Genomic DNA, 18,406 nt, shown 5'->3' with positions numbered 1-18,406 from the left:
CGTTATATCTCCGCTGCCTGTAATGGGAGCTCATGCAACTGCACTGTAGACATTTAGGTTGAGACTGATCCCATCCTGAAATACACTCTGTCCTACAGTGCAGACAGATGTACAGCATTACTTTCAGTAGCACCTTGCCTTTTGACTTAACACAGCAGAATCATTGTAGATGCAGTATAATTGTCAATTATGTATTATAAATTGTAAATAACAGTATAAGTGACTACAAAAAAACTAATAGTAGAAGTAGATTGTAATAGTTCTGCTGTTTTGTGTTGTGTTTTGGTTTTTAATTTAATTCATTCATGTTTGTTGGGGTTTATGTATTTACTTTAGGTATAATTTTGACTCCTGGAGAGAGTTTTCCTATTTAGACGAAGAGGAAAAAGAAAAAGCAGAATGGTATGTAAGTAAAAAGAAATTTGACAAGACACTGAGATTGATGCAGCAAGATTCTCCAACTTTCTGTTACCCTGTAAGTCACAGGAAGAAAGGTAGTCCACCCGAGACTGCATTCCACTCCCCCTGCTTAGTAATCAGCCGCGGACTTGAGCTGGAGTGACTGCGAGCTTCTCTGTTTTATTTGTAACTGGAGTACTTCTTGCTTGCCTCACAGAGGTGCTTCTGAGGCGCTTTGAAATGTGTGTTCATTTAAGTTCAGACTTGCAGTTCCAGCGAGTCCCAGACGCGGGTGGAACGTGGGGCCAGAACAGAGCGGATGAGTAAGCAGGCACCGTTTGCCTCTGCAGTGCGTTACTGAACTGCTCTGAGAGAAGGGATATGTTCTAGGGTTTACAGATTAGTTCTGATGGCTTGATGTTCATAAAAATGGTGCATCTGCTGATGGAGTGATGGTTGCTGAATTACTCAGACCCTGTCGCCATTGAAAAATACAGTCTCTTTTTATCCTTCTACAGCCCTGAACACAGAAAGTTCAGGGTGGAGCACTGATTCATTTAGCCTAACGCGTGTTTTGCAGGACACAACCCTTCATTTAGTTGTCCTTGTATAACCACACCTTGTGTTGTATGAAGCTGCTCTTCCAAGTCTGCATAGAAATCAGTTCGGTAGTTGGATGCAGTAGTTAGCTTTCCTTGTGGCTAAAAACTGTGCCATATTTAGGCTGTAGCTAGGCATCTGTTCCTCTTCTCTCACGCCTTTTCCTGCTGTAAAATGTTTTGAGCCTCTCTGGACCTGTGAGCTGTCTCTCTCCTGTGAAGATTCTGTGAAAGCACTGTAATCAATTCTATACCACTTGTATTTTTGATAAATTATACAGATTAATCTCTAGGCTTCTCATTGGAAGACTCCTGAATTCTTTGCATAGCTCCTTTCTGTGCTTATTCCTGTCATTAGTGTCCTTTTTAACAAAATGTTTAGACAAATGGTACATGGTACGCTGTACCTGAGAGAGCGCTACGTTTCGGATTCTCTTCAGATGGTCAGGATTCTTGCCAGAGGTGATGTTGCTCATGTTTTAAACCTTCACCCTGCACATAGTGGTCCTCTACACTGTCATGGGGATTGGTTTCTTGGCTGTGAGGTATACGGATCTGTATTTGGTTGTGTGGATGAGGATACAGACCCCCCACTAAAAATTTGCCTTGCTTGACAGCACTGACAAATGTTTTCTGATTACTTAGACAATTTTCAGTCTGTCTAACCTGAGCTGCGCTTTACTGGAGTCAATCCGGTGTGATTTTACCCGAGTGCCATGGTACTGTCTACAAAGTGTTCTTTCTGTGCAGACGGGTTTGGCTGATGTGACCGATCTTCTGTAAAACAGAGATAATTGACATTGCTTAGATTGCTGCCCTCTAATTAAACTGTATACCAGCATTTTGGCTGTTTTGCTTGGGTTCAGCGTTAGGTCAACAAGTGGATTGCATTTCGAAAATCAAGTCCATGGTCTCGTTCCCTGCAGTGACAGATATGCAGCTTGTTTTGTCAGGTGTTTTGAAGGTTTATGTAATTGTGTAAAGGCTTAGCATTTTTGACATGAGCCTGGGGCACTGGTACTTCAGTTTCTGAAGTATTCAGAGAAGAGCATCTCTGTGGGGTAACTTTTTTACAAGTTTGGTTTTGAATTTTGTTAATACACTGTGAGGTATTAGCACTGAACTAACGATGCGCTCTCCTTTCAGTCGAGATGAAAGGAGGTGGATTGAAAAGCAGAACAGAGCTGCCAGAGCACTGAGAAAAAAAGAAGAAATGAACAGAATTAGGACGCTTGTTGGTAAGCTTACAGAGCCATTTGTTAACTAACAGGGGAAATCTGGTCTTCTTTCACACACGATGCCTCCTTTCTTCTGCCAGACAACGCTTACAGCTGTGATCCCAGGATAAAGAAATTCAAGGAGGAAGAAAAGGCAAAGAAAGAAGCAGAGAAAAAAGCAAAGGTGGAAGCAAAACGAAAAGAACAGGAGGCAAAAGAAAAAGTAAGTTAACTTGGGTTGAAAAACCCTGGTTCATTCACACCTGATCCACTGCTTCAGCTCCCAGATGTGTCAGAAAGCTGCTGTGAGAAATATGTTGGGGTTTGAAGACGCGTTGTCTTCGATCCCTGCGCAACAGGCAGCGCAAGACTGACAGCCTTTGGAGAACGAGATGAAAACAAGGAGCACAGGTCTGAAACAAAAATCTGAAGTTGTGTTCCGGTGTTGCATACGCTTCCTCTGGTTCAGAGGCAGTCGTTAAGCTCTGTCGTTAAGCTACTCCCTTTTTCATACAGCGGATATAGCCGCTTGCCTTGTGCGTATGGTCTGAAAGGCTGATTGGTATGAAACGCTCTGAGGTAACGTAACACATTTGATTAACATTGACAGTTTGGGAAAGAGGACTCTGAAAACAGTACTGGGAACATAAGGGAACCGTAAGGTGCTAAACAGTGACTTCAAGGACAATACTGGAGCACTGCAAGATGTTACGTTAATAATGATGCAGGAGAAGTGTTGTACCATTGCATTTTTCCAAGCTTATACTCTTGGGGCAGGCACAGGAGATTTCATAGAGTTCTAGATCTTCACTGTAGAGAAAGTCAGGGTTTATAAACTAGGGGTCCTCATATAGTGAGTATCTGAATTAATGCCAGCTGGTGTATGTTTCATCACGCCCCTCAAAATTCCTGGAAAACCAAAAACCAACAGCAATCAAACAAACACCCCTCCACCTCCCCCAGGAAAAACCCCACCAAAACCAGAAACAGCACATTTTAATACTGAATAATCCTGTAACAATGTGACTTTGAGGGGGTTTTGTTTGTTTGTTTGTTTTTTTCCCTTTTGATTGCAGCAAAGACAAGCAGAATTAGAAGCAGCACGATTAGCAAAAGAAAAGGAGGAAGAAGAAGTCAGGCAACAAGCATTAGTAGCAAAAAAGGAAAAAGAGATACAGAAAAAAGCAATCAAGAAAGAAAGACAAAAACTGAGAACGACGTGCAAGGTATTTAAATATTGTAGTGAAATAGTGGTTGTATCGGTGAAATTACTGTTTGCTTAGATCAGAGCCTGTCACAGGCTTCCTTGTTCTTATGGCTGGAGATGGGTACGGAAAGTGGGTTTACTAAAGAGCAAAATGCTAAAACACATGATTCAGTTCCGAGATGTGAGTAAAGCTGACCAAATAGGTCCAGGCGTAGCCGTGGCTGAAGAACCCTGTGTGTTAAGCCTTTTTCTGAAGGAATGGGACAATAAAGTTCAAGAACTTTGTAGAACATGTATTTCTACTTCCAGAACTGGAATTACTTTTCTGATAATGAGGCAGATTGTGTTAAAATGATGGAGGAGGTGGAAAAGCTTTGTGATCGTCTTGAGCTAGCAAGGTAAGTCTTCCTGCTGCTGCTTTCTGCTCCTTTTGATACCCATCTTCCTACTAGCTCTCCGTTGTAACTTAATGATTTATTTTTAGTCTGCAATGCTTGAATGAAGCACTTACATCCACCACAAGGGAAGGAGGAAAGGCGGCTGTAGTAAAACAGGTAATTATGCTGAGTGTCAAATGAAAACAACAGAATAATTTGATGTGTGAAACCTACGTGACTGAGTGGAAGTAAGATACAACATAGCTGCTGTGGAGTCCTGCCTGTTGAACACAGACACGAGTTTGAGTCCCCCGGCAGCTTGATCTCTGCTCCATTTGCACAGTGCAGTTCATGGCTGCTGAAATAACCGGGGCCAGCTGAGAAAAATATATGCGTTTTTAATTAGTAAAGGACAGAAAACCTACAGTATGGATATAATTTTGCCCAACAGTGGGTGGCAGTGACCTAGAGGGGAAGGAGGGCAGTCTTAACCTGTTCTGTTACATAAGAAAAATCCCAGTCTAGTATCCATGACGTGGGGCTAGATCCACAAAAGGACTGAAGTGCTGCAGGCTGTAGCCATTGGAAGGGCCAGTGGGTTGGATGTCAAAGTATGGGAAAAGCGAGAACCTTCTGGTCAAAATTAACAAAATTCAGCAAGGATCTGCCTAAATCTGTTAGCAGGGAAAAGCCATTTGGAGTAATAAGGCTGAAGCCACATCCTGCAGAAAGAATAAGGTACTTTCTCTCATCTGCTTTGGAGTCACAGCTGTGAATCTGTCCCCATCCCAGGGTCACATCTACTCATCAAACAACTAAAGACTCAAATCCCTCTTTTGTACAGGGAATTGAATCCAATCTCCCAGTCTCCAGGAGAGTGTTCCAAACATGGGACAGTCACCTTTCTGTCTCTGTTAAAACTGTTGCGCTTTTGCATTAATAAAAGTAATCTATTGGATCACTTCCCTTTTGCCAGGAAGATTTTATTATGAGATAGACAGCGAGAAACCTGTTTTGAGCATCCTGCCAGCAGGCGTTAAGTGCATAGCTGTTTTTGTCTTGCCAAGACTGGCGTGGGCATACTCAGAAGCAGATCCCTTAAAGATCTGTCACACCACAGTCTCCAGATGCACTCACAGTTCACAAAGATGCGTCACTGGTAGCTTAAATTCTGCTGAATTGCCTGCCACAAACTGCACATCTAACCCTGAGTAAGCACTTAGTAACTACAGTGTGGGTCCTTGCAGTTAATGGTAACTTAGTACAACTGTAGTAACAGAATTTCTGGCATAACCAGACTTGGGAACCAGTGGATATTGCTGCCTTTGCTAGTCACTTTAGGTTCTTAATGCTTTTGTGGATCTGTCCCTCTAAGTCAGGGTTAGCCTGGACAGTCGCGCTAGAGTTGGAAGTTTTGCCTTAATCCGGGACTGTTCATTTAATTCCCTAGTTGCTGTAGCTCCTAAGCCGGGCTGGCCAAATTTAAGCACAAGATGGAGAGAAATAATACTGGAGCAGCTCCTCCATTTCTTTATGTATAACATACAGAACAGAAACTACGCAAAACTCATGGCTCAAAGCAATTCCAGAGAGAGAGGGGCTTGTGTCACTGTAAAATGTAAAAATAGATAAATAATGCTTGTTTACAATCCTTCAGATAGAAGAAATAAATGAACAGATAAGGCGAGAGAAAGAAGAGGCAGAAGCTCGTATGCGCCAAGCCACGAAGAGTTCAGAAAAGTCAACCACTGGTGGTGGAGGGGGAAGCAAAAATTGGCCAGAGGATGATTTACAGTTGTTAATTAAAGCTGTGAACCTCTTCCCAGCAGGGACTAACTCAAGGTACTTCTCGGGTTTGGTGTTAAAAGACCTACTATCAATTTTTAATTAAATAACAAGCATAATACAGCTTATTTCCAGGTGATCCTAAATATGATGACAGTGTAAGGACTCCCTAAGCTTCCTCCTTTTTCTTGACTGTTTCGCAGCCTGTGGTTTGTCTTCTCTTAGTACCATCCTCTACGTGTCACTGGAGTTAGCTCTGGCCCTATGTCTTGTTTCCCTCCAAACTTGGGCCCCTCAGCCCATCAGCAAGATTGTGCTGAGGTGCATGTTTGCGCAGAGCGTACTACAGGATAGGCTTCAGTCAGTAAAGCGGAGAACGGTACCAGAACAGTGACCCATGATGCACCTGGGTAGGAACACAGGTGTGAAAGCTACTTCCAGTAGCTCCACAATTAATGTGAGGCTGTTGTTTCCTTTACACAGTAGGAGGAAAACATCCACAGACATGTGCCCCACGTTGCTTAAGGGGAGAGCCAGGGGAAAAGGGAAAGGCTGGGATTCACAGAAAGCAGCATTGGCACTCAGCTTATTATCTGACCAGCTACAGATATTCCCTTAGGATGCACTAAGAGGAACTTTAGGGCCAGGGCTGTTCCATCTCTCTCCCGATAAAGCTCCTTTATCTGATGTTTAGGTATTCTGGGGGGCCCTGGACACGGGGTTAGTACTTCCTCTGCCTGCAGTATTTAATCGCAGAGGTATTTAGGGATTCAGGAAAGCTGAGCAAAGTTTTGAGGATTAGAGGTTTGCACTTAACACACCTATATTCTACGCCATCCTTTTTCTGTATCAGAAGCCAAGAACTTCACCCAAGCTGACTGAATTTTTATGAGAAACATCTGCATTTAGTGACTGAAAGCTTTCCAGAATAGTTACCATGAGAGTTTTTATGTATTTAGGTATGACTAAACTTCCTTAGGAGTTGACGTAAATGTGTACAGGAGCTTGAATATAGCTTGTATGAAGATAAGCTACTATGTAGCATGCTGGTTTGCCCTTTCTACTCTTGCTTTAGGTGGGAAGTTATCGCCAATTACATGAATTTGCACTCTACTACTGGAATAAAACGAACAGCAAAAGATGTCATCAATAAAGCAAAGAGCCTCCAAAAGCTTGGTATCTATTTACCTTATTTTTGTAATCAGGTGGTCTGCATGCTTCTACACAGTTTCATTTTCTTTGCATCTATGACGATAAAATCCTCTGTATATCCCCAAAAGAAATGTCATTCAGATGGAAGATTTAGAGGAGCATTTATGCACTTCGGTATTTTCAGCCTAACGGCTGTTGTGTAAGTCACCACCTTGTGAGTGACTCCCAGGAATTCTCTTAACCTTGATGTGCAGATGTCTAAGCCACATGCATTGCCTGGGCTCCTCTAGGCTCGGAGACAAACAGGCCTCTGGGAAAGCCCTCTACAAAGGAAGGCACCTAGAATACATGGAATCGATGAAGCTATAGAGATATTTTAAAAAGGTGAATGGCATTCAGCACCAGAGTAGGACATCTAAACAAATGTGGCTCATCTCCTCTTGTGGTAAATGGAGCCTAGAGAGCTCTGCAGTAAGTTCTCAAGGAAAAACAAAACATTCTGCTAGAGGAGGGGAAAAAAAACCCAAAAAACCAACCAACAAACAAAAAAATATACACCAAAAAACAAACCACAAAGTTTTCAAGAAGTTTCCAAACCACATATCTGCGCAAGGAGGACCCAGATTTGCCCAGTGTTCCTGCCCCTCGGACATGCTTGTACTCTGGATAACGTGAGCATTCTGCCACAACCCTTACCCGAGAGAATAATCCCTCCTGACTGCACTGCAGTTGCAGATTCAGGCTTCAGCTTACACAGAGAAAGTGCTCATCTAGCAGTATAAAGCAGGAGAGGGGTTGGAGAGCCTGACACTTGGAGCAAAGTTTACTGGACCCTGATTTTTTTTAACCTACCAACCTCTTTACCATCTTTTTAAAGCAAGTATGAAGTAGGATTTTTGATTGTGATTATTAGTTTACAATAATCTGCTACGCAATGTTTTTATTACTATATCTGGCTTTAATTTTGTTGCAATAATTATTCTATTCAATGTCTGTCGCTCATAGACCCTCATCAGAAGGATGACATAAACAAGAAAGCATTTGACAAATTTAAAAAAGAACATGGTGTGGTGCCTCAGATGGACAGTGCTGCCCCCTCGGAACGATTCGAAGGTAACGGTGAAAAGGGAGCCCGTCTTGCAGACTCGCCTCCCCTGTGTATCTCAGTAAGAAAGCAAGCAAACTTGCGTGGCGAGTAAGAAAGTGATCCAGGCTCTGTTGCTGGATTTGAGGGCTTCTGGTACACACAGCACAAGCCAGAGTTAAATACCAGTGACAGTCTGAAATGCTTCGTGGTGAGGCAACAGGTTAAGTCAGATGCTGAGATCATCTGTTCCTCGGAGGGTGCTGCATTTCAGGCAAGAGGAGGCCTGAGGGGATGCACCTGGGAGAGGATCCTCCTACAGCTAAGCTTTGGTCTCCTGTTAAACCCCCAACACCTCCCATCAAACTTCCAGACACTGGCAGAAGGCTGTGGTTCCTTACTGAAACGCTACTTTGCTGCCCTAATACTGTGGCTTCACAGGGCAGCTACAGTGATCTAACACCCAGCTGACAAGGCAAGAGGGTACCTTCTGACTTCTCTGCGCTGTATGTAAAAATCTCACGGGCCACCTGTCCTGGTTTTTCTTGCAGGTTTTTACCACTGGGTTGTGCTAGACCAGTCATATCATAAAACTTCAAAAATCAACTATAATAGATCTGACAGTATTTTCTTAGGCTTCTCTCAGACTCCTTATTAAGTATTTTTTTTTTTCTTACTGTCATTTTTAAATGCAAAACCAGGATCGCCTTTAGATTCATCCCCTTGGACTACAGAAGAACAAAAGCTTTTAGAGCAAGCATTGAAGACTTATCCAGTAAATACTCCTGAAAGATGGGAGAAGATAGCAGCAGCTGTTCCAGGCCGGTCAAAAAAAGACTGCATGAAGCGATACAAGGTAAAGTACTTCACCTCCTCCGAGGGCTGTCCTTAGCCCAGGTCTTAGAATCCTTGGCTGCTGCTCTCCCTACCAGGGAGTATCTGACAACGGCAGTCTAACAAAGATGGAGCCTTACGGAGAGACTCTGGGAGTTTTATGTAACTCAACCCCAAAAGAGCAGTAAGGACTAAGTTATCCTCAGTTAAAAACAGTGGCTGTGGAAGCTGGGAAGGGAAGTCTGTCTCATGAAATCTGTCTTAGAATTTGAGAGCAAGCTCTTGTAGCTGGTGAAGTCCTATCCCTAGCCTCTGGGAGGTGAAGTTCCTGCTACAGGCAGGGTGGATGAGCATTGACCTTCCATTAATTTATTTGTTTCTAAGAGAAATTGATTTAAGGTATGAAACTGTCTAGATTCCTTGCTATGTTGAGAGCTAGAGTGTTTCAGGTTGACTATACACAGTCAACAGTGCTGTGGTTTTGAACACACGTTCCACATTTAGGTAAGCATCTCTTTTGTTTTCTTCCCCATCTCTCCAGGAACTCGTTGAAATGGTCAAGGCAAAGAAAGCTGCTCAAGAACAAGTGATGAATGCTACTAAAGTCAAGAAGTGACTCTTACTGACAATCTTTGTTTTATAATAAAAATGCAAATACTGTACATGTTTTCATTCCTTCCTTAGTTATACAGAGACACAGGTCGGGCTGGTTCTGGAGTTTTAATCTTCTCAAATGCATTTCTCCAACTCCAAAGCTTTAAACAGGGGTGTAGTAGTTTTTCACTTTTTTTAAAGCTCAAACACACTGAAAGTTCTTGTTATTCACTACTCACGAAGCCAGTACATGCCACTGCAGACTTTGTTATACTCTGGAAGTTGCTCAATTGGACCTGGAAGTTAAAGAAAGTTGGCCATGACGCACGCTACACTGACAGCGATTGGGGTGGAGGGGTGGGGGAGGGTAGGGAAACATGCACAACATACCCACGGCAGCAACTGCAGGATGCTTATCATAGATGTACTTTGTGCAAATTTCTCTAATAGTCTGGGCGTCAATAGCCTAAAAGGGGTAAAGAGACATCTTTGTTAGCAATCCCATTTAAAAAATAGTAAGAGCCAGTGATCATCTCGTATAATCCAGGGGAACAGGCAACAAGAGCTGAAAATGTCCTCAGTTGGAAACAGTCTAACTTCCCTATCGTTACTTCCCGTAGCAATTAAATTTATTACGGGTTTAATTAAACAGTTGCAACATAAGTGCCACTCACATCAATTCTTGCCTCAAGTTCTGGAATTGGGATTCGGCGCTTATAACACAGCATTTGTCTTCCAATGTCTTCACAGATTGGCGTGGACCCTGGAAGAGGGGAAAACATGCTTCTGTTATCAGCATACAACTCCACTGAGCATTAAAAGCTCTCCTAAGTCTCACCATCAAGTTGTAGCAGCATATTTGTCTTCAGAAGATTTTTCGCTCGAGCTACTTCATTTTCTGTAATGCTTGTGCAAAGTCTTATCCTGAAAAATAGTTTAAACCCAAAGGCATTAAATAATTGCAACCTGTGGCACGCAAGATTGTCCGTGATACGAGGTGCATATACCTCAGTACACCTACCAGACATGTCTTTCTATTGACGGAGCAGGTAAGAGAATTTGGTATGGAAAACAAGCCATAGGATGCAAAGCAGCAGCATAAGAGTAGGGCTTTTTGGAAGCACACCAATATACCTAAGAGCAAGTTTTTTTCCCCTTAGAACTGTATTTCATTTTACTGAATGATTTTTGAGCCAAGCATAGTCCATGCTTGCTATCTTGAGAATAGCTGTTGCTAACATACATAATAGGAGCCAATTAGAGGTAATTAGCCCAGAAGGGAATCCACTACATCCTGTGCATAAGGAACATTTCATGAGGATGCGGACGCATTAGATCCCCCCTAAGATGCAGGAAACAGCTACAATGATGCCATTTTTCTCCACAAGCTGTTTACAGAGATCTTGGAATAATGATACATGGGAGTGATCTACGTGATTAAAGAAACTCCTTTCAAGTTTTCTCTCAACTTCACACACGTTAAATCAGTGTTCTTAAATAATATACATCTGTTTCTATCACATCTGCATTCCAAGCGTTACAGTTGCACCTGTGGACGTCTTTTCAACTTACATTTAAGCCTTAGATGAATGAATATTTTCTAGAAGCCCAGGTTTCACAGTCCCATATGCAACAGCTCACCTACCTCACATCATGTCATTTCCCTGTGTACACACTAGAGCCTGTGTACACCACCACCTGGTATGGCAGGTGGGAGAGCAACTGCAGCAGGGTAGCTACAAACAGTGCTTGTGGCTAACTGCACACTCATGCTCATTCAAGAATATTCACTCTTTCAGCTGTCAGTCGTGGAGTTCATGGGCACTGCCTCTTAACTTACTAGTAGTCTAAAAAGTTTGATGCACTTTCATAACTTCCGTCACTTGCAATTCCAAAAAAAATAATCACTGCCGTGTTTTCTTGCACAGGGATTGTTATTAATTATAGTTACTGTTTATTCTTCCCAGGGCAGAAAAAGAAAACCAAACCTAAACCTTAAGCTACTCACTCCAAGTAAGGGTGCCAGCAACTGGCTGCTGGGACTCTGCACTGAGTGTCAAAGTTTAGAACTTGATGTGTTTGTTTTTTCCAGGCTGAGGGGGAAACAAAAATGTTCTCTTTAAGTGACTGCTATTTTTTTTAACCCTATACCTCCACTGAAAACAATCTTTTTAGAGAAACTGTGGTTAGCTTACCATTCTCTCTGAACGAAGTGCACCATGTCCTGTATCGTGGATGGCTCACAGACCATGTAGAGTCCCCACAGCCCTGTATCAGTGTAGCAGGTGTTGAAGGACTGAAAACTGTGACACAGGTTACCATGGCAGGCAATCTGAGCAAGTTTACTGGATAAATTCTGCTGAAGTAAAAGAAATGTATATTATTTATAAAGCGTTTTGAAAGCCTACTAGTCACCTCCATAGTCTCCTGTTTCATTTCAGTGATGACAGAACACGCCGTGGCATCACAGGCTCCAGCAGAAGCTACAAGGTTGATTATCAGCTCTTCACCTCAACGGTTTCTTGCCTTGCATGTAATCCCACCTTTCCAGGTAACAGCCCAGATTTAAGCCAAAATCATAAAGCTACTCAGGTTCAAGCAAGGGAGAGTTACTCACACCCATAGGCTCTGATGACATACAGGTATGAAACATCCTACTTGACATGAGGGCTGACAGACCTCAAGTCACCTCACTTTTGGTGGTTTACCACTTCCTAAGATTTTCCTAGATCTTGGGCAACAAATTCTGCCAGACTCACGACTGGATTCCCCCCCTCCCACTCCAACAAGGGACCTTCAGAAACGGCCATAAAGTAGCAGTAAGGCCATCAGAGAGGTGTGAATGGGTCTGCAGTGGCAGTGCCCAGATCAGAGAGATCTCACCAGCCTCACTGAGAGCAGGAAGGTGCTTGCAGGTTCACTCACCACGCCTCCTCCAAAGGAACGATCCCAGTTACCTATCAGAGTATTTGCTACCATAAGTGGGATTGTATCTGGGTGTGACCAGCCAGCTGCTTCCACAGCTATCGCGATATGTGCCAAGGGCATCTTGTCATCTCTTATACGGATCTGTGGGAATGGAGGAAAGTAGCTGCAGTAGAGCCTGCACACAGTAACGTATACAGGAAGGTAAAGATCAGGAGACAGACATTCCCACTACAGCTGGATTATAAAGCATACACAGAGAAAGTTAAAGCTACGAAGCTTTATTTAACACTGCCCCTAACTCGTCTTCCCCGTGGCAATTTCAGAGCACTTCGCCAACAGCAAGCCCAATGCCACGTACACGGAGAGGGCACTACAAGCCATTTTATGACAAACAGCAGAAAGAAGAGCTGACGACCTTTTAAAATCCAAGTAGAGCTGGGAATAGAACACAGATGCCTTGGCCCTCTGCCATATCCTTTAAATTAGTGATTCCCAACAAGTGGAAACGCTCCAACACCATAGGCAAGGAGATAAAAGCAGAGTAGCAGCAGGTTAAGGGAGGTACTCCTCCAGGAAGTGATGAAACAGAAAAAGTGGCAGCAGTGAGGCTTGTCCAGGACAGGCTGGAAAGTACTGCTTTGGAAAGCAGCTACTCCACTGCCCATACGGGGGGCAGGAAACTTTTTCATTTGCTGAGGAGCTCTCTCCTGGAGCCAGCTCGAAAAGCCATCCAACAGCTTACCTCACTACCTGTGAAGCTACAGGGCGGCAGGGGTGGCAGTCCTCCTTCCGGGGCAGATGGCAAGTTACCGAAGTGGCACTTTGCCAGGTCAAGCAGCTCATCATGAGAGACCCCTGAACAAAGATATTTCACATATTTTGTACTGTTGCTCTGTAAAGACTTGATTTAAATCGTTGTACACTTCAAAGACTCAACCAAGCAGTAATTTTCCCCCCCCTTTAATACCACACTTTCAGATTCCTCACATCTCCCCGTTATACAGACTAAGATCATCATTATCAACCTCCTCAAATCTCTTCAGTAGCCTTCTATTAATATTACACTAAATTAAGCTGTTTGCTCTCAATTTCAAGCCGCGATGTTATTTCCCGTTCTCTGCTTTCCTTGATACCTCTTTTCACACTGAACCCTTTTTAGGCCCCTCTTTTCCTGCCCACATGGAAGAATGACCTTGGCCTCCAATTCACATCTAGTTACTGGTGTAAGAATGCTTCTGGAATATTACTGAGGGAAAAAGGGAACAGAAGTTCAAAGGTTATGAAGGCACAAAACATGCAGGGCTAGCAATGAACTTCCAGGACCTACTGAACAATGGGTAATTCATCATGTTGTTCCCAGAAACTTAAAGACCATGGTCTTAAGCACAGTTTCACATGATCCAGGGTGAGTATCTCGTACGAACCTCCAGCAGCAGCCAGGACCATTCTGGGTCCTTTGTAATGTGTTGTTATGTACTCCACCAGGTCATTACGGTTTATGGATCTAGAAACAGTCAAGGAAACATCACTGTTGCATCAGTAAGATTTATTAGGGTAAGAAGAACTAAATGTATTGCACAATACAATATCAAAGTAACTGTAACTTCTGCCAGTGCACAGAGCTGTGCATAGAGGCAGAAAGCTAAAATAAGGGTGACTTCCTGAAAAGGAAATAGGAACTTGATATATTCTGCCTTCCAAAGCTCTCCTAGCTTCCTGAGAAGGAATGAGAATTACAACTCAACCCAGTGGACACAGGATCCACAAAGGATCTCATGCCAATTTGAAAACAGCACATTTAGCAGTCTCCTGGTCTGCACTGGTATAAACAAATGCTGGAAGAGCAGTGCAAGTGCAGCCGTATTTCCAATAATGCCCAACACTGGACTGATGGGAAAAAGAGGCATTTCCAATTTTGTGTCAGATGTATTTTTAACAAACACGAGAAAAATATGGCAAATAATGAAGACATGCAGTAGACATCTGACATTCACATGCCCTTTGAAGCCTGCAAAGGGGGAATTAAGGCAATAAAGGAATTTTTCTAACAGTTATATCCAATGCAATTTACCTTCCAGGTAAAAATTAAAACTGATGCTGTCCCTTACATTTTCAGATGAGCCTTTTCAATATACACGAGTTACCACACAATTAAAGATAGCTGCAAATTTGGACATACTTGATGTTTTCAGTGGGTCCTAAAATTGTCCGTCCTAGGGCTGTCTTCTGATAGGCTGTAGCATGAAGGTAATCAAAGACGACTTCTTGTAAGTTGGTTTCAACCTCTTGCATCTCTCGAAGTATAACTCCTCGCTCACGCTCAATCTCTGCTTCTCCCAGGGTACTGTTCTGAATTATGTCGGCAAGAATTTCCACAGCTAATTGAAAATAGAGATGGGAATGGAAAGTGTGTTTACAGATTACCAGAAAAATCTGGTTCCAAAAGTAAAACCTAGCCCAAAACCCAAGTGGCCCAAGGTTTGCTAATAGGATTCACAAGGGGACAAAAGACTTGCTCTGCAGGAAGCAGGTATTTTCTTTTAGAAATCTAAAGATCAACTTCCCTGCTGGCACTCTCCTTTCCAAATCTGCATTCTCACATTCCTGTGAAGTTAAAGAATGGACTTTTCACCCAGGAACTGTTATGCTGCAAAAGCATCAGACTGTGTTGTCTCATCAGCAGCTGGATAAGCATTTCATTCTTTGGTGCTTTTCTGATGAATTAAAGCAGTTACCTCTTGGTAAGTCTTTTGAAAAAGCCTTTGCATAATACACGGTTTGTTCCCTGGATGTATACGCATTCAGATGAGCCCCCATGTTCTCAATCTCTAGTTCAAGGTCTAACTGAGACCTCTTTTTCGTTCCCTGAAATAAAACAAGAAGAAAATTAAACTAGACCCTTTAATTCACCTACTCACCATTACTCATCATTCTTGTCTGGAAAAAGTCAAGGCCAACAGCAAGAAAAAAATCTCGAAAGAAAACTGGCATACTAATATTCTCCAAGTCTGAGAAATGCTCACAAATGAAAACATAAAGCTCACAAAAGGTGGACTATGTGTCTTCTAAGAATATTATACAAAGTTAGAATTGAGTTAAAATTAGACCTGTGTTTCTAATCTATAGCTGTGTATCAGCTATACAGAACTAGGACTTTAGCTTCATTTTCTAATGGAAACTAAAGTCTAAGTTGTCCACCTTTTTTTTCCTCTCCCCTCAACTTGGAAAACGTATTTATACAATTCTGACAAAGTTCTTAAAATTGATCTTTAAGATATATAACTTAGAAATCCACCATAAACTTCTACATCAATACTCATACTCACCTTGAAAGCCATATGTTCAAGGAAGTGAGCAGTTCCATTGTTTTTCTCATTTTCATACCTGCTTCCAGCATCAATCCAAAGTCCAACCTCATCAGGGAAAAAGAAAAAAAGAAGTCATTTTAACAGGTAACAATGCAGCTTTGCAGTTTTTGTGTATGAACCACACTTAGATTTTCAAGACTTATTTTGAAATGGCTTTTTCCTTAAACAAAGCAGGTTTTCAAGAAAAAGAAAATGTTAATTTCACAAAAGATCTAAACAGAAAACATTTATAAAAGCCTTAAGACTTCTATTTCCTAGCTTAAGTTTTAAAGACAATTGTTAACAAACATTGCAAGAATGCAATTTAGTTCCACAAGGAAATGAACACACATGAACAGTTATGAAAAAGCTTTCCCTTTACAAGTTACCTACTGTGCATGTTGAGAGTCCAGAGTCTTCAGAAGCTACTTGCAAGCCATTTTCCAGAGGACTCACCCTAGTTTCAGGAACATTTAAGATTACTTCTGTTGCTGGTTTGGAAGCTCTGAGCCTGCCTGTTCCAATATGCAGACACTGTGAGGAAAAAGCATCAGTTATGCTCAGATTAAGTTATATCCTAGCGTGGTCTTCTGAAAAATGTATTCCTGAACTTAAACATCATGTTTGTGGACCTTTTTTAAAGTGTGCATTTCAAAAGAAAAAAATCAGCAGTGATTTATTTGCCACTACTTAACAACAGGGATGCATTAACCTGACTCAAAAGAAAAACATGAAGATAACTAAAATGGAATAGACTGCACCTCCTTCCCTCCAGCCAAATGATCTGACAGAAAAGCATGCTACTACAGAGAGCAACCCCAAGAGCCACACGTTTCCCAGTTCTGCCAGCAAGAGGCTGCAGCACCTCCAGTATATCCTTTAGCATCTGGAATTCTTTTGGGTGCCTGCCTTCTCAAGTGAGATATATTCTGACAGCCTATGTCCAGGACTGCAAATCAGTCACCTGTTGTTCCCCTGTTCAGGGACAGATATTGAAATTGCCACCTTTTATACAATCAACCAACAGTTAAAGCACATTAAGTCAGAATGGGGTATAAAAGAAGGGAAGACAGAGGTCACAAAAGTTTACTGCACTTTTTTCAACATCGGTACATTTCAATATGTATCCCAAATGCATACTTCAAGCAATAAGCTGTCCCAAAAGTTTTAAATATATCAAACAAACAAAGATTTCCCTCACCATGGGACTACCCTAAACATGAAAGTACAAAACCCAGGCCTCACCCACTCTCCTCCTGGAATACCAATAGGCTAGAGCTCTCAAAATTCATGCATTTTAGGATCCTAGCACAACTGAATTTTGAAGGGACCTCAGGAAGTCTCTAGTTCAATCTCCTGCTCCAAGCAGGATCAGCTATGGGGTCAGAGCAGTTTGCTCAGGGCTTTTTGCAGCTGGGTACTGAAAATCTCCCAGGATAGTAAGAAACCACACAGCCTCTCTGGGCAGCCTGTTACACTGCTCGCCTGCTTCGTGGGGAAAAATGTTTTTCATATATCCTGTTTTGACTCGTTTCAACTTATGCCCATTGCCTCTCATTCTGCAACCATGTCCCACTATGAAGAGCCTGGCTCTGTCTTCCTGACGACCTTCTCATAGGTACTGCCAGACTGCTGTAAGGTTCAACCAAAACTGTGTCTTCTCTAGGCTGAACAAGTCCCAGCCCCTCAGCCTCTCCTCACAGAGAAAAGCAGCCTCTCCTGCTTTGGCCCACAACCATCTTGCTGGCCCTCTGCTGAAAATACTCCAGCTCACTGATGTCTTCCTGACACTGAGAAGTCCCAAACCAGCTGCCATATTCTAACTGCCTGACAAGTGCAAACTCCCTTTGGTCTACCGGCTGTGTTCCTGCTTGCTCAGCTCAGGCTGCCGCCAGCCTGCTCCACCGCCGGACACACCGCTTGCCTGTGTGCAGCTTGCCGTCCTCCTGCACCCCAGGCCTCTGCCACAAAGCTGCTCCCTTGTCAGTCAGTTCCCAGCCTAGGCTGTTGCAAGGGACCATTTTCACTGCTAGTCGGCATTACAGGCAAGGAAAAAACCTGTGTTTGGAAACAAAAATCTCCCTCTCCTGTTTGTAGAGGGAAAAGCTGGCTTTGTGGCCAGCAGGTCCAGGGATGTGATTCTCCCCCTGTACTCGGCACTGGTGAGGCCGCACCTCGAGTACTGTGTTCAGTTTTGGGCCCCTCACTACAAGAAAGACGTTGAGGTCCTGGAGCGGGTCCAGAGAAGGGCCACAAAACTGGTGAAGGGTCTGGAGAATATGTCTTAGGAGGAGCGACTGAGGGAACTGGGCTTGTTTAGCCTGGAGAAGAGGAGGCTGAGAGGAGACCTGATCACTGCCTACAACGTACCTGAAAGGAGGTTGTGGAGAAGTGGGTGTTGGTCTCTTCTCCCTAATGACAGATGATCGGACGAGGGGGAATGGACTCAAGCTGCACCAGGGGAGGTTTAGATTGGATGTAAGGAAGAAGTTCTTCACCGAAAGGGTTATCACACACTGGAACAGGCTGCCCAGGGAGGTGGTGGAGTCACCATCCCTGGATGTGTTTAAGAGACGGGTGGATGAGGTGCTGAGAGATATGGTTTAGTGGTGGACAGATACGGTTGGACTGGATGATCTCTAAGGTCTTTTCCAACCTAGTGATTCTATGATTCAAACTGGGAGGACAAGGCAGCTGACGGAACAGGACAGCTCTGGGATCAGGGCCTCCAGGCAGCCTCCACGGGACAGAAGGAGGGTTTAAGCCTTCCCTAAGCTCCCCTGGGTGAGCAGGGCAGGTCCCATGCAGGGGTGGAGGCTGCTACGGCCCCTCTGAGGCATCGCGCCCCAGGCCCCAAGCTGCACCGCTTGAGGCCCTCGACCC

The 18,406-nt window shown here is 43.2% G+C and overlaps 2 protein-coding genes across 2 annotated transcripts; one reads left to right on the top strand and one right to left on the bottom strand.

Moving 5' to 3' along the window:
• Positions 1-331: 331 nt before the first annotated feature.
• On the top strand, positions 332-9,343 carry DNAJC2 (DnaJ (Hsp40) homolog, subfamily C, member 2; the record flags this gene model as incomplete). The annotated part of the gene is made up of 11 exons (XM_010159312.1): positions 332-402; positions 2,145-2,236; positions 2,317-2,438; positions 3,292-3,441; positions 3,732-3,820; positions 3,907-3,976; positions 5,457-5,641; positions 6,660-6,760; positions 7,742-7,849; positions 8,522-8,676; positions 9,196-9,343. Coding segments are annotated over 11 exons (1,218 nt in total), but the record flags the coding sequence as incomplete, so codon positions are not given.
• A 46-nt stretch (positions 9,344-9,389) lies between these two features.
• Positions 9,390-16,057, bottom strand: PMPCB (peptidase (mitochondrial processing) beta; the record flags this gene model as incomplete). Its single annotated transcript, XM_010159302.1, has 12 exons — positions 9,390-9,544; positions 9,639-9,714; positions 9,923-10,011; positions 10,087-10,172; positions 11,444-11,607; positions 12,174-12,317; positions 12,919-13,031; positions 13,601-13,680; positions 14,356-14,554; positions 14,912-15,041; positions 15,503-15,589; positions 15,917-16,057. Coding segments are annotated over 12 exons (1,374 nt in total), but the record flags the coding sequence as incomplete, so codon positions are not given.
• Between the last annotated feature and the right edge of the window lie 2,349 nt (positions 16,058-18,406).

The sequence above is a fragment of the Eurypyga helias genome, unplaced genomic scaffold, assembly GCF_000690775.1.
Source record: "Eurypyga helias isolate BGI_N326 unplaced genomic scaffold, ASM69077v1 scaffold43790, whole genome shotgun sequence".
Lineage (NCBI taxonomy): Eukaryota > Metazoa > Chordata > Aves > Eurypygiformes > Eurypygidae > Eurypyga > Eurypyga helias.
Note: the sequence above shows the minus strand (reverse complement) of the source record. Positions and strands in the feature narration are given on the sequence as shown.